The following is a 23,325-nucleotide window of genomic DNA, read 5'->3' on the forward strand; positions in this document are numbered from 1 at the left end:
TTGTGGGTTGTGCGGGACCTGGCCAGTTAACCCCTCTCTTTTTACAAGGGGCCACGTGCACCAAGTTTACAGCTTATTAAAAAAAAAGTGCGAGGTGCCCCCCCCAGTCCTAATTCTCCCCCATCAGGGTAAGCACAAACCAAAACAACCCTTTTCAGCAAAATTTCATCACCCCGAGTTTCATCTTGCCAGCTACAGGGTTTTTAGTATTACCACGCAGAAAATTACAAAAAAATGGGGTCCAAAAACCACCCCCCCCTCAACCCCGGGCCCCCCACACAAAACATTTTTTCACTCCCCCCCCCCCCCCCCCCCCCCCCCCCCCCCCCCCTCGATATGTATTTTTGTTGTTTCGTGATTTTGCGGGTTTGGAGGCTCGACGTACTGATTCGATCTAGTAGTTGGTTAAGAGGAGGAGCGACACCATTCCGGTGGATTTGTTTAAGATCAAATGTTCAAGTATGGAGTGCACGCGGAAGCTTCAAGGAGTTGCTGTGCGTGCTGCTGGATTTTTATGCAATCTGTATAAGATATTTGGAGTGATGTAGATTCAGAAGTTGGAACTAGAACCGAATCTTTTAGCTTGGAAGAGAAAGCTGCAGCATAGCCAGTTCTACATCAAAGGATCATTGCTAGCTGACAGTAAAATAAGGTCTTAGATGTCAGTATACTTCAATGCTGATAACTAAACCCTATTGGTTATTCCTGTTGGAGAGAATGATCGCAAGTCTAGAACTTGTAATTGAACCTTGCCTGTCGCATATCAGTTTTAGCATGATATATGAACGACCGCTCTGATTTAGTAACTGGGAATTTGGTAGCTGCCATTCTGTTTGAAATAAGTTGTTTTCCTGTTTTTTCTATCTTCCCGCAGAATCTGCTCCTCCGTTATTCATTTATGTCATTATAATTCTGCAGCTACCAAGTAAGAGAGTAATGGACGGACCCTCTTTTGATGTTCACAGGGCGGAGTCTTCCCATCAGCATGTGATGGCAGGACCCGCTACTTTAGATCCTCGACGGGCTGAGGCTGCCAGCAAACATGTCAGGGCACTCAATAACCAGTTTGCGAGGTCTGTTTCTTCAACTGCTAGCTTGTACTTCTTCTCCTAGTTTGCTGTACCATATACAAGTCATGTCCCATCTGGGAATTGGCGCACGGCCTACTAGCCCACATTATCATGCTCACAGTTTTTTCATGGCTAATGAGAATTAGATCTCTTGAGCATCCCTATTTTCTTATCAACTTCCTTGGTGATTCTGTAAAGTTTGAAGTCTTCATTAGATATTAGGGTATCTCTAAGGGAAACTGAATTTTTGGAATGGTTATTGTTCAAGCCAGTTTATTCTGTATATCCCTTAAGAGTTGTATATTTATCTCTGGTTGAATACATACTGTATACTCATACGGCATTTGCTTTTTTGAGCAGCTGGGTTCAATTGCAGCTGCAAAATCATCCAGCTGAACTTTGGGAGGATGGTGTCAAAGATTACATATCCCATGCTTCTGAAATCATGGTAAGCTTCGCCGGTCGTAAATGGACTTACTTGATATTTTCTCTGTTTCATTCATATAGTAACAAAAATTGCTTTGGGAATCTGCATAATCATGTCCTATTGTCGCTGCTGATTGCTTATGAAATTTATCACATCAACTTTGCTCCTGATTGTGGACTTCCTTGTTAAACTGTGGTTGTGTTGAGGGTTTGAATTGTGTTTATGCACTCATTTTGTATTTTTTTACTTCCGTTTATGTTTCAACATTGTATAGGCGGTTGTATCTGTACATCCTTGAAGCAGTTTGTAACTCAGATTTCTCATTGTATATGCTTATACCATCGCTTGTTCATTAGGAAAAATTCAAGGATGTTGTCAACTGGCTTAGACAAAATCAAGCAGGTTCAACAGTTGTTTCATCCCCAAGTCCACACAAGGATGAGAAGGCTAATCTGCCAGCAGTTGTTTCATCCCCAAGTCCACTCAAGGATGAGAAGACTAGTCCGCCAACAGCAGATGATAGCAAGCTCTTGGTGCAGCCAAGTTCAGATAACTCGCAGAAGGCTCCAGTGATGGCATCTAGTTCTTCAGCTTTTCAGAGCTCAAGCTCACCAACACCAAACCTTTTTTCATCTCCTCCTAAGTCGCAAACGCCAGATTTCAGTGGTATGTCTACTCGGTAGTTTATATATCATACTATGCTAAGATTTGCTGTAGATTTTCTTGCAGATATATCTACTGTATTTTCATTTCGGTTATGTTGATATGCAGGTATGTTTGGTGGTAAGAAAAACACATCCGGTGACAGCAATAAACCAGCTTTCCAGTTTGGTGGAAATAATGTCATATTTGGTGACAAAAAGAACGCATCTGGTGATAGCAGTAAACCACCTTTCCAGTTTGGTGGAAATAATGCCATATTTGATGACAAGAAGAGCACATCCGGTGATAGCAGTAAACCACCTTTCCAGTTTGGTGTAAATAATGGTTTTTCAACCTCAAATGCACCATCTTTATTTTCTACTAAAGCTGCCCAAAGTTTTAGCTCACAGGCTCCACCTCTGTTTTCACTGAATCAACAATCAGTTCTATCAGGTACTTTTCTAATCTTGAATTAAGTAGTTTTCTCCTGTTGTTTATTTCACACATGAGGACTTAATGCATCGGATATTGATAATTTTATGTATAGCCGTAATGCCTTGGGGATGTCTCTATACATGGGTCGTATTTTTTTGGAACGCGCTGATAACGCGGTGTTAAGGCACCCAGCGTTTGGTGCTTTTCTCAATCTTTATTGCAATGCCATGGGATGTCTCTCCATTTTAGCTAGTTTTAGGACTGCAAATCATCAAGCAACCAAAATTATGCTATGCTTATTTACATGTTCCACGTTCACTATTCTATTTGGAATTTGACCAGATTAACTCTGGGAGACCATTTATGTTCTTCCCAAAGGACTCCATCACACAATATACGTTTTTACTTTTATATGTGTAGTAAGGTTTGGTGCCATTTTAGCTAGTTTTAGGACTGCAAATCGTCAAGCAACCAAAATTATGTTATGCTCATCTACATGTTCCACGTTCACTATTCTATTTGGAATTTGGCTAGATTAACTCTGGGAGACCATTTATGTTCTTCCCAAAGGACTCCATCACACAATATACGTTTTGACTTTTGTATGTGTAGTAAGGTTTGGTGCCATTTTAGCTAGTTTTAGGACTGCAAATCGTTAAGCAACCAAAATTGTGTTATGCTTATTTACATGTTCCACGTTCACTATTCTATTTGAAATTTGACCAGATTAACTCTGGGAGACCATTTATGTTCCCAAAGGACTCCATAACACAATATACGTTCTAACTTTTAAGGAAATTTGTTTTATATACCGCCAAACTTTTCCGTACACTTAAGTAGCAGCAAATCTTACCTCAGCAAACTTGATGGCATGAGAATCCGCTGCCTCAGGAATCGCTGGCAGGAGAAGCAATGTGTTTGGCGTTCTTGATTTTTCAAGAAGCCTGCTGCTGGAGGGGAGCCACGCGCGGAGGAGATGCAGACGGAGGGGAGGCGTGCCGCGGTCGGAGATGGGGCCGCACGCGAGAGCAGCGGCCGGAGATGGCGGAGCCGCGGGAGACCGAGCGGCGGCCGGAGATGGGGCCACACGCGGCCGGAGAAGGGGGAGTGCGGGAGGCTGAGCGGCGGCCGGAGATGGCGGAGCCGCGGGAGACCGAGCGGCGGCCGGAGATGGCAGAGTCGCGGGGGAGTTGGAGCGGCGGCCGGAGATGGGGGAGCCGCGGGGGAGTCCGAGCGGCGGCCGGAGATGGCGGAGCCGCGGGGGAGACCGAGAGGTGTGCCCAGGCAGAGGGGAGGCGGGTTGCGGAGGGGAGCGAAATCGGTGGGATTTTTCCCAAAGCGACGGGAGGCCCGATTTTGCACCGCAGTGCATTCCTTTGCTACGGGAAAAATCGCTGCGCGAGGAATCGGTCGAGAATCGCGCCGTTTGGGGGGCTTGCTCGATTATTTTCACGAGAATCGGTTGGAGAAGCTGAAACAAACACCCCCTAAATGCCAAAGTTACTACAATTTTAAGTTTGTCAAGTGTAACAAATATCACTTGCAATTTAGAGACGCAATTGTAATTTGATTGATGTACACGAATTTGATGTTCTCCTATAATGCAATTTATGTCCATATATCATAATTCATACTCCCTTATCCTTCTATTTGCATTTGAAAATCAGATGGTAAAAGTAACTTTGGCAGCACCTAATCAACCTGATTTTCTGTATCATAAATCCATATCCTTGTTTTTTGTCTGGAACATAAATTTCTTGTTGCTTTATTAGGAAACAAAAATACTTCTGAAGCTTCAGCTGATGCAGATGAAGGTGAGTATCTAATTCTTAACATCCTGTTTTCATGCCAGTGATTTGTGTCTTAAGTAGTGTAAGTCCCACACCCCTTAGTTTCCAATATTCTGTCCTCTTAAATCATGGTTTATCATGATCATAATCAGATGCCGAACCTGAGAAACCAAGCAGCCCTTCTGTAAAGAAGGCAGAAGAGAAAGGAATAGTTGTTGTTCATGAAGCCAAGTGCAAGGTGTATGTGAAGGTACCCACTCTTTTCCATTTATCATTTTGCTTTCCTTCCTAGGACTATAATATTTTCTTTTGGCTCTGTTACTCTAATACCATGCAAATTTTGTTAGAAAGTTGTTTCAGATTTTGCTTGACTAAATCTGTTTTCCATTCGTGCAGCATGATGATGCTACCAAGGGTTGGAAAGACATTGGTGTTGGTCAACTCTCTATCAGAAGTAAAGAAGGTGCAGAGAAAGCTTCGAAAGAGTCCACTCCGACCATTGTTATTAGAAACGATGTATGTGTTCTTATCTGTTAATTTAGAGTAAATAAAGTTGATTAATTTATATTCAGTTCTATGTATATGCTTACCATTCTAATGCATGTCAACCTTGAAATTATGTTTTGGATCTGATTGAATATTATCAATATTCCACTCCACAAATGGTGTTTCCCTAGCTTCTGTCCATGTAAAGCAAGTCTAGTTGAATTGTCTAATGGTTTTCACAGGGTGCTAATTATCTTATCTTTTCTTCTTCTTTTTTTGAATTCGAGAAGTTTCCAGCGAACATTTCTTTAAAATTACCATCTACTTTAGGTGGCAAGGTTGTGTTAGAAATTTTCTTTTCACTGTGTGCAAGATTTACACCGCTGTAAGATTGTTTTTTATATGGACAAAATATTAATGTTTTTAAACTGGTAACAGGTTGGTAAGATTCTCCTGAATGCTTTGATCTACAAGGGGATTAAAATGAATGTTCAGAAGAATACAGTTGCCTCCATATTTCATACTTCGGTAAGTAATCACGGTTTATTGAACCCACCCCTACAGCCCCCCAAACTCTGAAAATAAAATGAAAAAAAGACCATAATTCCTGTATGTTTTTTCAGGATGCGCAGTCAGATGAATCAAGCGGTGGCACAGTTGTAGCTCGGACATACTTGTTCCGGTTGAAAAATGAGGAGGAGGCTACAAAGTTGTCGACAGCAATCAAAGAGAACGCGCCCTCGGACTGACTCTTGCAGCTTGCATCCTTGTCTCGCCCCTAAGCATCTGGCACGAGTTGTAAAAGTAGAGGGAAACACCACCGATGGCCTCTGCAGCAGGCCAAAGAGATGCCTTGCAGAGTTCTTTTTTGCCTATTATAGTTACACCAAGATAAATATTCTCTTGCTTGTAACTTGTAACGTGTAAGGCTGACTGGTTGGCTATGTACTAGTAGTACCTTTATTTTTCCTCACATTATGTATCGTCTTTGGCATTGGTATAAGGTTGTTGGTCATCATGTCACCTAGGGCAGCGAGTGGCGATGACCCAAATCTGGGATGAAAAGTTCCTGACTTCCGGTCTTCAGATATCCTGTGCGGTTTTCAGCACAACAAAGCTTACCCTATCGCCACGCTTGAATGCATGGGAAAACGATTTGATCAGAAACGCCATCCTTAGATTGCTCGCCCAATTGGACTCGGTAGATTCCTGAACGTCTGCAGGATTAGGGAACGAAAAACATTTCAGTGCGGAATGCAGGGGAAACTCTGTCGCCGCGGACTTCGCAGTTTCGCACGCGCATCCGGGGGCTGGGGCGATGGGCGCGGCGGCAACACCAACACCGGCCTCCGTATTCCGCAACGCGATGCGCTGCGCATCACATGGCACTTCCAGCTCCAAGTACACCTGCGGCTTCCGCGCCTTCCGGATGCCGGACTGCCGGCACGCAGCAGTGCACTGCACCAGCAGCGCCAAGCGCCAAATCGACTAGTGTGTCAGTCAGACCCGTCCCTGACCCCCACGAGCTCACGGGTTCACCTGGGCTGCTGGGCAGGGTAGCAGGTGGCCTGTGGGCAGGTGGGTGAAATGCCGTGCCGCGGCCCGCTTGGGTCTCTTTTCTATCATGTTCAAACAGTATGGTCGCAAGGCACTTGACTTCCTTTCTTCCGCCCAAGAAGTACTATGTGAGTTCTTAACCATGAGGGGTTTAAGTGTATCTCTTTCAGATCTCTATATGTTCTCAGATCATTACTCGAGGAGAAAACTGACTGAGGGAGTCAAAACTGGCTTTGGATGAAGCTGAAGAAGCTTTCCGAATCAAGCAGATATTGCTAGATCCAATTAACATACCAGTTCTAAAGTGTCATGATGAAACTGAAGTTGTAACTTACAGAGAATCTGACTATATTCAGAGCAATCTATCAGTTGTCAGATCTTCAATCATGTCATTTAAAGATGTCTTCAATGATCTCCTAAAAATGGTGCAACATCATGTTAGCAATGATAACTCAATGATGGTGATGATTAATGCAGGAAGCAAGGGTAGCATGTTGAAATACGTGCAGCAAACTGCATGTGTTGGTCTTCAACTTCCAGCAAGCAAATTTCCCTTCAGAATTCCTTCCCAACTCTCATGTGTTAGCTGGAATAGGCAGAAATCATTAAATTGTGAAGCTGAGAGTACCAATGAGAATGTGGAAGGTCAAAACCTTTATGCTGTAACCAGGAATTCCTTCATTGAGGGTTTAAATCCATTGGAGTGTCTTCTGCATGCTATATCTGGCAGGGCAAACTTCTTCGGTGAGCATGCTGATGTGCCTGGGACACTAACGAGAAAATTAATGTATCACTTGAGAGATCTACACGTTGCTTATGATGGAACTGTTAGAAGTTCTTACGGGCAGCACATAATGCAATTCTCTTATGATACTGCTGATGATATGTGCTGTAATCATGATCTGGTAGGTGAACTTGGTGCCCCTGTTGGTTCTTGGGCCGCTTGTTCCATTTCAGAAGCTGCATATGGAGCTTTGGATCACCCTGTTAATGTTTAGAGGATTCCCCTCTCATGAATCTACAAGTGACATTCCTCTCTCTGTTAATGTCTATACTTATTATGTGGCCACTGCCGTCTGTATTTCTTTCCCTGACGCTATATGTTTTAATTTCCTGTGCAGGAAGTATTTAAATGTCACAAGGCTACAAATTCTGGGGATCATGCTGGTTTGCTTTTCCTGTCAAAGCATTTGAAGAAGTATAGATACAGTCTGGAATATGCATCCCTAGAAGTTAAAAACCATCTCGAGCGAGTAAACTTCTCTGATTTGGTTGAAACCATCATGATTATGTTAGTTCACTAAAATATCATTTCCCGTCATTTTACCTTTTAACATTGTGCACTTGATTAATATTTGTTGCATTTTTTTATTAGATATGATGGATGTGACAAAACAAGAAAAGGAGGACCTTGGACCACCCATTTTCATATAAGCAAGGTCCTCTTCTTTTTTTGAGTAAATGGACAATACCTTTTGTTTTCTTTTCTTTATGTGCATCAAATTGGTGCATAACTCTCTGTTTCGTTGTGTATATAATTACAGGAAATGATGAAGAAAAAAAGGTTAGGATTGGGATTTGTTGTAGAAGAGCTTGCAAAAGAATACGACGCCACCAGAAACCAGCTAAACAATGCAATCCCATCAGTTCGTATTTCAAAGAGGTAAGTACCAAAGCTATTTGTGTTTTGATGAGTGTCTATATCTCTTTACTTGCTTCTTTCTGTAGTGTTGTTTTGTTGCTTTTCATTGCACAGTGCACAGGTAGATAATTTGGCATCCATTTTTGTTGCCAATTTTTATGGGTATGTATGTCAGATTTGTTGATGTGTATCAAGAAGAGGGAAATGTTCTGCATTTGCATACTGCGCATTACAAAGTGAATGTATCTAAGGAGCATTATTTATAGCATATAAGTCATTTCTTCAATGTACCTGGCTCAGAAGATTGGAAGGTTTTTGATTGGTGTAGGTTAATGAGACCTCAGATTCAGTCAATATATCCATCTGAACCTAGCTTGTTGAGTTACTGGAATTCAATATGGTTCTCGTTAGATATAAATATTTTATATTTTGTTGATAATTTGTTCCGTAAAACGTCTTATATTAAAATATTTAGACTCGCTGAATTATTACAATAAAATTGGTAATATGTTTAAATTTTGATTTGGCAGTAGATGTCATATGGGGCACCACAGAGACTTGTTATAATCATACAAGCATCACTATACATATTCTTCTTCTCTCTTTGCATTTCGTACGCTATATCTTTTGACATAAACATTTCTATGCAGAAAATGTTCAGTAGGTGACCAGTGTGTTCAAAATTCAGCTTGCTGTATCACATTGGTAGCACAAGCTGAATCCAATTCCATGTCTCAGTTGGACACTATCAAGAAAAGAGTGATTCCAAGCATACTGGACACACTGCTGAAAGGTTGTTATGGTTTTATACATTTTACAAAATATATCCCATATATTATTGCGAGTTGCCTGTAGAACTTAGAAATCATGGTCTTAGCTATAGGATTCCTTTCTAAGCTGCAGTGCGGAGAGGTAAAATATTTCCAGGTGCACCTTGTATTGCTGTGTTTGTGTCTTCTGACATTTTGTGAAACCATAGTTTGCTTCACGTGGCTTTTTATTATTCTAATACCACATGATTTTGCAGCAACAAATTGTATTATCTTAAGCAGGCATTAACCATAAAGTTAGCTATGATGCGAGTCCATAATGCAACATGAATTCTCCGACAGACTCAGACTTTCTTGCATACGAAGGATCTAAGCTCAAGGACCATCAACAAAGCAAATAGAATTGTTACTAATCAAGGTACCAGCCTGCAATCCCATAAACTCATTTTTACGCTTGGAGGAAATGATGCTCTGCACAGCTCTTGTGACTTTATAAAACTTCTCATGGTGCCTAAAAGTGATACTCACCTAGTCCAAGCAACTGATGGAATTAGCCAATAATCAATAATTCCAATATAGGAATAAAACTCTGATTAGTGCTTACCTCGTATAGATAATTGACATTGCTCTAATTGACTCATTGACTGATTGCGAAATTACCATTTAGAGAAGTTTGTCATTTCTCTTTCCTCTCATTTTATCACAATGTTCAGAATCACTTGGTTTGAGGCTTTGAGCTACCTGTTGTGCGGTTTGATGGCATCAAACACCAGCACTACTGCTGTTGCAGTCGGGTTAGAGAAGACATTTCTTCCCTTGAATGAATCGCTCTTCTTTCTCTCACCCTAGCAATTCATGATTCAGCACAGTACTCTAGATCTAATCATGGTAGGTTTAAGTCCTTCAGCAATCGACAGAACACATAAAATTCCGTGCTTCACATCATAAAGTCTGTTCATGTGTAGCACATCAGCAATGAAGTCGGATTGGTTGCTTTATCCTCAAACCACAATGAGATTGTCTATACTGGATCATTGCAAATTCAGTGCCCAAATAGCTCTCAGTACATGCTCAGATATTCATCTTCAGATTCTGAAGCACCCATATCCTCAAGTAACTGATCTAAAACCCATAGTATCCGTCTCCACAAGTAGCGTGGGATGCTCCCTTGGTAGAAGGCATGGGCTCTTCCCTTCACATCAACCCAACTGCAACCAGGTGTCTTCATCACGCCAAGTTCCCTCATCCTTGACCTTAAGCCTGCAACACGATCGGACCGTCCAACTGAATCATAAATGCCACAGAGAGTAACATAGTTGCTAACATTGCCTTCTTCTAATTCAAATAATCTATAAGCTGCAATCTCTCCGACATCGACATTATTATGCATCGCACAAGCAGAGAGCAATGCTCCCCACAGACTGGCACCAGGCTCCATAGGCATCTTCCTTATGAATTCAACAGCTTCTTCAATGGTGCCAGCACGCCCCAAGAGGTCGACCATACATGCATAATGGTCAGCAGTTGGCTCTACACTGTGAACTTTGCTCATCTCATCGAAGATCCTCCGGCCATCACTCACAAGCCCTGAGTGGCTGCAACTTTGACAGGATCGAAGTGAACGTGATGCGATTTGGCTTCAGCACTCTGGACACCATCTCCTCGTAAATTCTCAATGCTTCTTCCCCCATGCCATGGACACCATAACAAGAAATCAGTGTCGACCAGCTCACCACATTTTCCTCCTTCATACCTACAAACACAGCCCGCGCCATGTCCACACGCCCACACTTTGCATACATGCCAACTAACGCATTCCCCACAGCTATGTCCGAATCAAAAGCAAGGAACCGCACCATCCTGCCATGGATCTCCCTTCCCTTCATCAGCTCCCCTTCCTTTGCACAGACATTGAGAACGTTCGGCATGGCACGTAGATCATTCGCCATGTTCACGGCCTCAACCTGCCCCCTCCTGAAAAGATCCAGGGCCTTCGCTGCCCTCCCAGCCCTCGCATATCCAGTGACCATGCAATTCCACACGACAGCGTCCCTCTTGGGCATCTCGTCGAACACCCTCACGGCGTCATCCAGCAGACCAACCTTGGCATACATGTCCAGCAGCGCCCCCGAAACAACAACATTGGGGAAAAAAACGAGCCGGACGGCGAAGCCGTGGAGCGCGGCTCCAAGAACCGCGTTCCGGAGCGGCCACGGCGTACCTGTCGGGCCGGTATCCCGCTGCTAGGAGGCGCGCGAGGAGCTCCAGCGCCGCGCCGGACGGGGACACAGCGAGGAGGATGTTGTAGGCGTGCATGGACGGGGAGGGCATTCCATCGAACACCTGGCGAGCCCGATGGAGCGCCCCGCAGCGTCAGGAGAGGAGGACAAGGTCGGTGTCCAGGGTGGTGTCCGGAAGGCACCCGCCAACCAGGGCCCGCGCGTGGAGCTGCGTCCCTGGGTAGAGCGCCCCCAACGCAGCGCAGCGCCGGAGGAGGGCCGACAGGCTCCCGGCGGTTGGCGGCGGCATTTCGACGGCCTCCGTATAGGACGTCGCTGTCGCTGGGTTGCCGGGGTGGACGGTAAATGAAACGGGTGCATTTCTAGTACATAAAAAAATGCAAATCGTGCAAATTCTACTAAGGCCCCGTTTGGGTCCAAGGAATTGGAATCTATTTAATGGAGTAGGCTAATTTATGTTGGAATGTGGCATTCCACAACTTTCCAAAGTTTAGATATAAGCCTATCTTAAATTCATGGGGTGGGAGATGGAAATTGATTCTATAGATTATGGTTATTAGAATGGAATTCAATTCTTATAGCACGCTCTTAGACTCGCTTCTCTATAGTAGAAGTGCAGCATACAAGTATCTCTCCCATATCACCAACTATAATATACAACTATATTCCACATACAATTATATTAGCTTAATTAATTTGTGTCTAAATTATAATTATTAGGATGGAATTCAATTCCAATGATCCAAACGGGACCAAGCACAACCTAGAAGTCCTCCTATGGATGTTGCTATATTTTACACACAAAATTAGCAAACTCAATTTGGCAAAATAGCTGCCAAATTGGTAAATTTCATGTTTGTCATTGCAAATGAAAATTGTCATTTTTGCAATTAATATATCAGATCGAGTTTGCACCTTAATTTTGCACAGGCGTAGGACCACACCCCACGTCACGGTGCTCAATCCTCATTTTCTGGCGGCACAAATGTGCAAAAAATCATGGATAATTAAGACGTATGGACATCCGCATGGCCGTGCACAAATTCAGAGCGCGAAGTGATCTGTAGACGGATGGACGAAAAGTCCAAAACGACGACCACCCCCTTGATACAACGAAAAGTCCAAACAGAGCTAAAAATTCTCGCACAATGGAGATGGAATGCCGAATCGTGCTGAAAAGTTTCAGAGCCTGAATTCATCTCTTCATGGAGAACTGAAAAAGGAGAATTTGAACTGCCTTTTACTTTCTCAGAAGAAGCAGAGCTGCAACTAGCAACTTGGACTGCACTTCACTTCTCAGACTGTCTTGCATTTATTTCTACCACGAAATCCGGGGTGCAGTTGTGTTGCCAGTTGCAACATTGCAGGTACCATGTACCGATGACTCTACTTGACCCGCCGTTGCAAGTTTGGTAACTGTAACTTGCGTTAATTAAGAAAGAAGGTTGTGAGCTGAGTGACCATGATGTTCTCTCGGTCAGCCTGCAGAATATTTCTTCCACTTGGAGGTTGGAGCGCCTAAATTGTCACGCAAATTCTTGTGCTGATAGCTGGTCCAAGCAAGATGAAACAAAATTACGGTCGTTTTCCGTAGAGCTCGGTCAAGTCGGTGGCCCATCATTGTCTCGCTGGCCGGACATTCTCGGTCAGTCAGTTGAAAGCCTGCGGTAGCTCATGTTCAGGAAAGAAGCAGAACGCGCAGTGATCAGTAAGGCGTGACGACCTTCGTCCAATCCAGAGTGTTTCACAGCTGATCATCCTTTTTGCATCTACTGAACTTTCATCTGCCGCAAATTCAACTCGTTGGCAAAAAAAAAAACATATAGGAAACAGCAGATTTCTCGTTGAGAATTAGGTCAGAGGCAGGCCGGATGCAGTCGTGAGCGTCCGAAACTCTGAATCCCTGAGACGAAAAGGTAACGATTTGTTCGAATTTAGGTTCAGAGTGAGCCCTGAGCAGTAGATGAAACTGACGGACCAGGATATCCTCGTCTCCAGGCCAGTTGACGTGCACGTCTACCCGTAACGTGTACGCGCTGTAAGTCACTTCAGCGCATCACTTCACCAGTTGACCTCACACGTTCCTCTCGACGAAACCTCGGCCGCAGTGCTCCCGACGCTGACCGGAGCGCAGGCCCCGCCGAAACGGACGCCGGGCGAGCGGACGACGGACACGGCCGTTCCCATCCGCCGCGATCCCTCTCCTCCTCCTTATCGCATCGCATCCTCTGTTTGGCTCCCCTGCCATGCCAATGCCAATGCTATGCCGTCTCGGAGGTTTCATGGGCCAACGGCGGGTTTTGTTCCGATCTCCCACCGCAGAATTGACGCACGGGTTGGACGCGGCCGAGACCGAGGGCAGGCCACGCCGAGGGTCGAAAACAACTGAAAGCTGACGCGGGGAAGAAGCGCTGAAAATTTTAGGTCAACAGTTGCTGTGGATGTTGAGACGCATCAGAGACGGGGGCTTGGCCGCACGAGCACGTTGGCGCGGTGCCGGGCTTGGCCCCATCACACGACGGCCGCCGGTTGTCTCGCCAATTCAGGCCATGATTTTGGGTTAGATTCTTGCTCGGCGCTTGTACATTTGTAATGTAAGGGCTACGCACGCACCGTGTTTCAACTGCCGCACGTGAGGGTGAGTGAGAAGGGACAGGACATACCGAATGGTACGTGTGGGTGTTTGGTTTGGCCCCTGCTCCAAATCTAGGTGGTACGTTGAACGGCCAGCAGACACCGCGGCGTCCACTTAATAATGAGCCAAACTTTGGTATGAAGCAAAGGGAAATTCTGTGGTAATCATGAGCATCCATCATGTTCCCTGTCATTTCAGTGGTGCCAATGTCCCAAGCCTGAAATCATATGCTCTGCAGAGTAGACCATCTTGCCGTGAACTGTGGCTGAGATCTAGAGCTATTCAGTCTAGCAGCCTGTAGTGATCTTATTCTGCTGCTACAGTATTAATTAACCCTTTGGATTAATCTCGTACTTGGAATGCACATGGCTAATCCATCTCTGCCACCGCAATCAGCACACCGTACCTCGCGCGGCCTAACCGTCATCAGTGAACGGACACTACATTCTCCGGTCGCAACCTCGCGTGGGCTCCCACGTTTAACAAACCGCCCGCCACCAAAAGTCCTGCCGAGCCAAACCGCGTCCGTGCCGCTCCGGCCGGGTCCGCTCAATAAGAGTCCCGTCCCTCCACCGCCAAGCAACAAAGCAACTTCCACTCCAAAGTTCCAAACGCAACACAAACTCCCGGGGAACACGTTCGCGCCCGCGCGTATGGCCGCGGCGGATACGAACAGCAGCAGCCGGCGGCGGCGCGAGGCGCTGTGCGCGGCGGCCGTGTCGGCGGCGGACGCGGCGTCGTGGTGGTGCGCGGTGGCGCTGGTCGCGCTCGTGCTACTGGGCGCGCTGCGCGCGGAGACCACCGCGGGCGACGGCGGCGGCGCGTTGTACCACCGCCAGTTCAGGGGCCCGCGGCTGGGCGGCGCCGCGGCGCGGCCGTGCGAGGAGGTGTACGTGGTCGGGGACGGCGAGACGCTGCACAGCATCAGCGACAAGTGCGGCGACCCCTTCATCGTGGAGCGGAACCCGCATATACACGACCCCGACGACGTCTTCCCGGGGCTCGTCATCGCGCTCAGCCCCACCAAGAACGCCTAAGCTCTTGTGTGCTGCGCGGTTGTACGTGCGCACGGCGGGGCGGAGACGAACAGGAACTCGAAGGGTTCTGTTCTTTGGTTTCCTATTCTCGATCCTTTTCTTTAGTTTGCTCCGAACTGATTGATCCTTCTTTATCAAAAAAAAAATGTTTGATCCTTGTGAGCGATCTTAACAACATCGCCGACCTCTTTTCTGGAGGGGAGGAAATGGTAAGCTGTGTATAAAGTATACTTGGATGAGCCGACCCTGTTTTCTATCTTATTTGTATTTTCTTCGTATTGTTCTTTGTTGTGCAGTTCAGGTATTCTCTTCGTGCACGAATTATTTTTTCTCCCGTGCTTACGAATTAACGCAACGAAGTCAATATGATACATTGTTAATTTCAAAGTTTGGAAAACAGTATGCATGTTTATCGTCAAGATGAAGAGAGGAAATGATGGAGACATGATTTAGTACGTTATTAATCCCTTTTAATTCTGGCTGGAGTACAAGTGCTTTTCGCGTGACCAAGAGGACCTTGTAGCTCTGTTAGGTTACTAACTCACAACAAGAGAGCCTAATCCCAAAGTAAGTGGCACTTGGAGTGCAGCAGCGCACGTTACACACGTACTCCGTTCAAAGATATATAACGTCACGTCTTAAATACATTAAATTAGTTAGGAATGTGTACCAAGTACTCATGCTCATATGCTAGTGCAATGTGCATTTCAATCAATTTTTGTGCACCTCTGTATAAGCTAACGTCAATTTCAAATGGTTTTTGGTGCATTTTTTTTGTCCTGCCACATTTTGAATTATTGCAGCCATAAACTCTTTCAATTTTTGTGCTCCTATATGGGGTCCGCCAACATAAGGCGGCTTGTGCCCCAATTATGTGTTCTCCTTTCTCAAAGGTGTATTGAAGAACCGGGCCATCCCCCACCCCCCACGCCTAAAAGTTGTTTAGTAGCGACCATAAAATTGGGGGTGGCTAAGGTCTAGGAAGAGATGAAGACCTCATGCAAACATAAATATGCAATCCTACTTTTACTTACACTTAATACTTACAAGTTTGGCACTAACCTCCTTAATATTTCAAAACAAGTCACATCAATATAATGGGCCCATCAGTTTGGCCAGCCTCCCCCCCTCCCAACCCACCTTAACAGTTAACTCCCTGGCCTCCCGTTATTGCAGACTTCCATTGGAGGCTTCTAAGCTGAAGCAGGCTGCACAGACTTCCGTAATAGAAGGGTACTGCGGACACTATATACATGCCAGCACTCCACACACCAACATTAGAAGAAGCTCTTAATAGAAGGTGCATACTGAATTCAATCACGAGGAAATTATAATGTATGGAAAAATACATATGAGTTTAATATGTTCATGTAGAATCTAATAAACAAAAGGAGAGTTCCTTTACAGGATAATCTAAACACGACAGCATTTGTCATCTTTCATCTGCAATTTGGGAAAAAAATCATTGGCGTTAAAAAGCATGACAATCAGTAGGGATAGACATTAAGATATCAAGGCACCACAAATTCCAACCTCTGAAGCTTATCGTTTTTTGACACTGAAGGAACATGTCTGACTGATTTCAATTTAAATAGCAAGCAAAATACACTCAGCATCACCCATTTCAAGTTTTGCAGTCCGAGCAACATTAAGGCATCACAACTTCCAACCTCTGAAGCTCTAAACTCCAAGTCTTACAGTGGCTCTCAAACAGCATACATATAGATATATTGTACTACACATACCTGACCACAACTTAAACATAACCAACCTGATCACAATCTTGTCTTTCAAACACATTGATCACACATCACACAGTACCATACACATCAAACAGACCTTACTTGTAGTGAAGCATAAATGTCAGAATGGTCTCCTTTGTTGTACCTGCAGTGACTATTTAGTCTAGTTGCAAATCATATCAGAATGGAATTGCATGAGTGAATGCAATTGCATTTGCAGTGTTTGGAATCTCCGTTGGATAGATGCAGTCATAGACCTGACAGCACATAACTATAAAACAGGAACAGATATGCAAAGACAACCCTTTTATCTATTTATGTGTATAAACAATTATGATCCATATTCAAATATGCCATGCTATAGAATAAAGATAGTCAAAATAGCAAACCAGTTATAGCATTCCTCCTTAAAGTATCGGATGATCAAAGATTGGTGTATATGAAAGATATTACTTTTAATTGCTAGAAGAAAGTAGTTTTTTGGCATGTTCAGTATATGAACATGTGACTGTCAAAGAATAAGAACAACTAAACCGCTTTTATTTTTCTGCCATACTACTGTTGGTGACACCATTGCAAACTACCTGCAGATCAATTCACCCATCTGGTGTTTGCAGGAAAATACTTAAAAAATCAAATCAACATATCCAGCTCTCTACATGACATCTAATTGAACTATGGGAGATGATAGTGTGATACTGTTATGTTTCAAATCCTCAACAGGTAGCATGACCACATTCAATCCACTTAAGTCTAGACAACACTTTTTAGTAGTTGTCCAAATTTTTGCATCTCCCGATTTTACTAATTAGATAATGCCCTATGTTGGAGTAATTCTAAAGATCCTGGATCACCCACAAAATCATCATTGTCAACCTCAAACATGGCGTGGCAACACAAACAACATTAACATCCACTGCCCATGGTCTATCACCAGGTAATTCACAGGCACCACTAAGATTTTCACGGCAATGTAGTTGAACGAAGTGCTCAAGATTCATACCGTTGGCCGCGTCGTCAAAGGTTGTAGAGAGGTCGTCGTTGCAAGGGAACAACACCGCTGGAAGTGGATCCGACTCGACACCGGCAGGTGCTGCCATCGGGTGCTCCTCCACCTTGCAATTGACCTCGTAGGTCACCTCCGTCGGCCAGGTCATGGTCTCCATCGCCGGCCATCTGCAAATGTCCATCGCCGCCAGGCCATTGGGGGATGCCGCCGCCAGCGGACAGCACACGCCTTGCCTCCTCCAACGAAACTGGCACACCCGGGTGAAATAAATCGCAGTAAACAAGTGGCATGTGGGAAAGGAAGAGCGCGCGAGGCGCGATTGGGGAAGCTCTACCTCATGCAAATTTGCAAGAGAATGAGCTTCCGATGCGTGATGCCGTATTTTTTGGGTGAGGAATATAGATGTCCATGCAGTTCGTGGCCCGTTAGCCCAGCACGGAGTCCGTTTTTTTAGCCAAATGCAGCCCGGCCCATCACAAAGTTCTTCGGACCCTTGCTAGCCTGGCCTGGTAGCTCATGCCGGGCGTGGGCTGCCACCCCGGCACGACAGGTAGCCCGGCCCAGCACGATTTTAGGATGCCAGCCCGTATTGGCCCGTTACCCTACACCCCATATAAAACTAAATCTAAACCCTAGCCAGTACTACCCCCTCCTACCTCCCCTACCACCACCTACCTGGCTGCCTCTCTCACCCTCTACGCTCCACTGCCTGCCTCTCTCTTGGTCGGCTCGGAGGTCGGAGCCGAGCTCCTCCCCTCCACCGCCACCTCCTTCCCTTCATGGCTCAATCCTCCCCTTCCTCTCCGACCTCCGCCTCCCCTCTGACCTCTGGCCCTCCGCCTCTCCTTCAGCCTCCGGTAGCCTCCTTCCCTCCCTATGGCCTCGTCGCCCCCTACCCCCGCCGCACGTCGCCATGCCCTTCTCCTCCGTGGCAGCATGGGGCCGGCCGCGCGGAGCGGTGGCGACAGAGTGGAGAGCCTCGGTGGTGGCGTGGGGAGCGGGAGCAGTGGTGTGGAGGTCCGACGGCGGCGCGGGTGTCCGGCTCCGGGGAGCGGCGGTGGCAGCGGCAAGGGGGCCAGCTGAGGGGAGCGGTGGCGGCGAGGGGCCCAACCCGGGGCGCAGCGACGGGGGGGGCGGGGGGTGCCGTGCCTCGCGGTGGCCCGAAGCCGACCATGCTTTACGGGACGGCTCGGCATGGAAAAGGCATTGCGGGCTTGTGCTTGGGCCGTCGGTGCAGCTCGTGGGCCGGCACGGCATGGCACGACATTGGCATCGTGCCGGGCTAGGCCCAGCATGAAAATTATCGTGCCTCGCCAGGCCCGTGCCGGACCAGGCCGGGCCGTCCGTTTGGACATCTATAGTGAGGAAGGGGGAGCTGTTGGAGCATCGGAATTTTCGTGTTCTCCCTAGAACTAGTTTTCAGGTTGGTTTAAGGGGCTTCTTGGAGTTGATCTCATAAACCTTGTTTATGCTATTGATTATTGGCGTCGTCTATAATGAAACTAGTTTTCAATGATGGACCAATCTAAGGCACTCAACTTAGGACTAGTTTTGCATGGCTTCGGCTCCTCCAAAAATAGCTCCAGCTCTGGCTCCTCTAGTGAAGCGGCTTTCTGCGGTGAATGTGGAGCCGTTTTGAAAAACATTTAGCAGAACGGTTTCACCTATTTTTGATGGCTGCATGGAAGGGTCAAATGTCCAATATGCCCCTAGCTACGTGAAATGAATTTTATGTTTTCTCTCAATTTATAATGCTATTTCATATGAAATCAAAACCACTAATCCATATAATTATGGGTTATTCAATGATCAATATTTTTCTTTTATTTGTTCATTTCCTTTCTACCTTATCCATTCCCATTAGTTACTTATCTTTTCACTCTACCTTATCCAATCCTCCGGCCCTCCTCCATCATCCACTTCTACTCCGGCCACGCCCCCGGGCGCCGCACACGGCTCTAGCCCCACCTTGCCGCCGCCCTACTCCGACTCAGCCGCCTTCTTTCTCCGCCTCCACCTCCACCCCACTCCACCTTCCTCCACCTCGTTGCCCCACGAGCGGCGCGCGTCTTCGTCCCCACTACGCTGGTCTCATCGCCGGTGCCACCACAGCTCCAGCACTACTGCTAGCGCCTGGCTGCACTCTCCACTCCCCCCCAACACTGACGTCGCGCCGCCTTTGCTGCTCTCTCTTGCCGCCGTGCTGCGTCCACCGCTCCTCTTTTTTGGCCGGCCGCTGCTAATCTTCCACCGCAGCACTGCATGTGACGTTGCCTGCCTGGGACATTCCGGTACACAACAGCACAGGGACGGAGCGGAGCTGGAGGAGCCACTATTTTTGGTTCCCCCCTCCCAGTTAAAAAGGGCTCTGGCTCCTTCATGGCTTTGTGTGAGGAGCCATTCCTGGAGTGCCCGTTTGCGTTTGGTAGGGCTTCGGCAGAAGCCGCTCCTGAAGCCTTGCCGAACACGCCCTTATATAAAAGCATGCTACTCATTGATAATAAACTACTTTGAAAAGATTGTAGCAATTAACTAAAACGTATTAAAGAGAGATCGATGATCATAGGACAACAATTTCTGCCAACATTTCTTGAAGGCACTAAGCTGCTAAATGAACCCTTGGCAGTTTAGAGTTTTGTTTTTGTGAACACTGCAAATTGAGATATTTGAAAGCAGGCCCAAAGGAGGAAGCCAATAAACGATGGAATCAGGGTCCATATAAATGCAAGGGCCCGAGGGCCTACATATGCAAGCTCGCTGCTGCACCAAAAACTAATCTACAGACTGGGCCTTTTGTCGCTCTTGCTTTTGGGCCAACTTATTTCATCTCTTTCTGGGCCCTTACATGGGCTCACGCTCATGGCTGGTTCATAGGCTGCCAGGCACCAGGCCCCCGGCACGAACGGCATTTTTTTAGACGCGCGCGAGGGGACACTCTTGTTCCAGCGAGCAGCAGCCGGGCACGCACGCGCTCCAAACTCCCAATTTCCATGGCCGTCCCGTGTACTCCCTCTGTTGTTATTCCAATTTTTTTAGTCAAACTATTTTATGTTTAATCAAAATTACAAAGAGGATCACAAAAGTTTATAGCACCGAATAAATATACTACGAAAATATATTTAATGAAGAAACAAATGTTACTTATTTGGTATCATGAGTGTTAGTATTTTATTGTATAAATTTGGTCAAACTTGAGATGGTTCGACTCTCAAAAAGTTGGAATAACTTATAATTTGGAACGAAGGAGTACATGCAATCAGTAAAGAAAGAGACGGAGCGTAGAGGATGGCTGGCTTCCGCAAACTACTCTCTAAGCGAATGTATAGGTGGGATAGAACCGGAGAAGTGCGCGGCGCGAAGCTCTCCGCCTCACGAGTCCAATGAAAGGTACGAAGACCATAGACGAGGAGCAGCGACCGATCACAAGCCATATCACTCTCCACGTTCATTTCGATCACCATATCAAGCTCCATAATTTTATATGCATCTAGATATATGCTATATCTAGATACGTAGTAAAAATTATATATTTAGAAAAGCTAAAATAAATAGTAATTTGGTACGCCCCGCGTGGTGGGTTGGCACATCTCCAATAATTCAGGTCGTACATCGGATTTCAATGTAGTCACTGTTGCAGACGATTTGGACAGTCTTGTTTGGGGGCACGTGAAATCGTGAATGTGTGCGCGTAACATGCGGTACCCCTGGGAGCTTGATCTGAAATTTTCTTGTCGTTTTTCAGGTTCCAGTGTGATGGCGATGATACTTTGCATTGAAATCTCTATCGCAATGTGGCACCGGTCGTCTCTGATATATGAATCTCTGGCACCATATCAATAATGCTGAATGCTGACAAGGTTATTAGGTGGTCTCGTCGCTGATTGCACTTATATAAATGAATCTCAACGTTTGATTCCTTCGGCGACTAGTATAAGAAAAATCACAGTGATGCATTGCAATATGTAAGTGCGTAAAGATGAATGACAAGGGGGAGAGCGTTGGGCAGTATCACATCAATAAATTTTCTAAAGATCATCGTTTCCATTCACAGTTTTTTCTTCTTTTCTTTCTGTCGAACTCAAGACTGATAGCAGCTGCCAGCCAGATGCATCGGCCCATCATGTATCTGTGAACCAAGTGTTTCTTGTCTCTCTTCCTGTGAACCATGGTTACTTACCTGACTGCTCTACGATGCTAGATAGGCTCGGCCGCTGCGAATTAGCCAAAAAGAAAACGCAAAGAAGAACTGTAGAAGATTTGGCCCTTACCTTAGCCAGGTCAGCGAGGCCCAGACCAGTAGACGACGACTAGCAGCGAGTAGTCCGTTGCAAGGCTGTGGACCAGTGGACCACTAGCCTGGGATTCCATATTAATTTTGACGGGACTGAGACGGCCCGGGCCGGGCCGGGGCAGCAGCGGCGCGCACTGTTACCCATCGTGTCAACATTTTCCGGCATCGTTACGACATGCATGTGCAGTACAGCGTGCACTATATTGTACGGTCTAGGAGCGGGTCCGGGAAATAAAGTGAAACCAAGATCCAGGACCATATATGCATCGAAAGAACTCAGCCGATCAGTGGCTACCAACTTTTCTTTCGCGAATATGTCTGGGCAGTGGGCACGTTTTGTCATCAAGAGGAGGAGTATCGATGAAGAAAACTATCGCTTCCGAACCTTCGTATCCAAAATTCTCGAGCAACAGGATGTTGAAATGATCAACGGAAAGAGTCTTTGTTGCTGCCGTCGTCAATAATAAAGAAAACAAAACGAAGGCGGAAACGCAAGTGCTCTCAACGTTATTCCGCTTGGGCCTTCTGTGGCAAATCGCCATCACACTCAATGCTATCTTGCTGGCACACACGCGCGCAGAAATAGAGTTGCCGCTAAAAGCAAAGTCTGAAGCAAACTCATCTCCTCCAACAATCAGTAGGTTTGCTCAGATAAACCTCCTCGGAATTGAGAGGCGAGAAGACTCCTGACGCCAAGACATTGCAAATGCCAGCCAGGATGCGAAGAAAGGAAGAAGCCGGGCAGGCAATCCATCACCATCAGGACGAGTTAGTCCGGGTCGAATCTCTCCCACGTCCGCACCGCACACGTACTCCGCGCGAGCGAGCGAGCGAGCACGACGCCACCGCAGCGCGCGAGCGCCGGGCGTCTCCGCCACAATTCGCAGCAGTCTCTTCTCTCTTGTCTTGCGCCAAGCATCAATATACGTCTCTATACGACACTGCCCATTGCGGTCAAGCTTCCGTCCGGCCACTGCCGTGACGCGCATCTGTGCCCATACCGCGTCGCCATCCGTATGCTGCGTGAGTAATATGTTTCCTTTCCGCACGTGACGGACGTGCCTGTGCCTCCTGCCCGCCCACGGGCATGTACAACCCACAGACAGTTCCCGTCCGCAGGATGACGTCACGTTACATAAAGACAGCTAAATAGACAGCGCGTACGACTCATTATCTGTTAAATTTTTAATACCCGCATGTAGCCACGATCAATCATAAATAAGACTTGTGTATACTATTGTATTGCTAGTTGAAAAAAAGAAAGATAAAGAAAGATTATCATGGTTACACTATCTTTGGGAAACGTAAATATAAATGATATTCGAATATATTTATATTAATGTAATAGAACAAAATTTTCATAAATCAAATAAAACATAATATGACTAAATAAGGAAAGCTTCGCTGTTGTTCACACACAAAATAAAAAGATTCACATGTTCATACTAGAGGTAGTAGCTTGACAGAGTCCAAGTGAAAACTTCACAGTAGAATTAGGATCTTCCAAGTGAAAACTTCACAGTAGAATTAGGATCTTACTTTTGGGCAAGAA

The 23,325-nt window shown here is 46.0% G+C and overlaps 2 protein-coding genes and 2 pseudogenes across 4 annotated transcripts in view; 3 read left to right on the forward strand and 1 right to left on the reverse strand.

The window, feature by feature from the left end:
* LOC101778729 (nucleoporin NSP1) overlaps positions 1–5,865 on the forward strand; it is a 10,191-nt gene extending 4,326 nt beyond the window's left edge. Inside the window, exons 2-10 of one of the 3 annotated variants that reach the window (XM_004976489.3) lie at positions 919–1,073; positions 1,431–1,518; positions 1,854–2,163; positions 2,269–2,592; positions 4,347–4,388; positions 4,517–4,614; positions 4,761–4,880; positions 5,289–5,378; positions 5,474–5,865. In XM_004976489.3, coding sequence (XP_004976546.1) covers positions 919–1,073; positions 1,431–1,518; positions 1,854–2,163; positions 2,269–2,592; positions 4,347–4,388; positions 4,517–4,614; positions 4,761–4,880; positions 5,289–5,378; positions 5,474–5,599 — 1,353 coding nt within the window. In that variant the 3' untranslated portion in view covers positions 5,600–5,865. The other 2 variants (XM_012847928.2, XM_022828453.1) reach the window with 2 other exon arrangements.
* Positions 5,866–6,168: 303 nt separating this feature from the next.
* On the forward strand, positions 6,169–8,174 carry LOC101772917 (annotated as a pseudogene).
* Positions 8,175–8,809: 635 nt separating this feature from the next.
* On the reverse strand, positions 8,810–11,385 carry LOC101779145 (annotated as a pseudogene).
* A 2,895-nt stretch (positions 11,386–14,280) lies between these two features.
* Positions 14,281–15,111, forward strand: LOC101779547. The gene has a single exon (XM_004976490.2). The coding sequence runs from the start codon at positions 14,348–14,350 to the stop codon at positions 14,729–14,731; it is 384 nt and encodes a 127-aa protein (XP_004976547.1). The 5' UTR covers positions 14,281–14,347; the 3' UTR covers positions 14,732–15,111.
* The last annotated feature ends 8,214 nt before the right edge of the window (positions 15,112–23,325 follow it).

This window comes from Setaria italica, chromosome VII (assembly GCF_000263155.2).
Source record: "Setaria italica strain Yugu1 chromosome VII, Setaria_italica_v2.0, whole genome shotgun sequence".
NCBI classification, from domain to species: Eukaryota; Viridiplantae; Streptophyta; class Magnoliopsida; order Poales; family Poaceae; genus Setaria; species Setaria italica.

Bases quoted from the DNA above. Each gene is read 5' to 3' on its own strand.
- LOC101779547 (XM_004976490.2), top strand. From the start codon at position 14,348: ATGGCCGCGGCGGATACGAACAGCAGCAGCCGGCGGCGGCGCGAGGCG.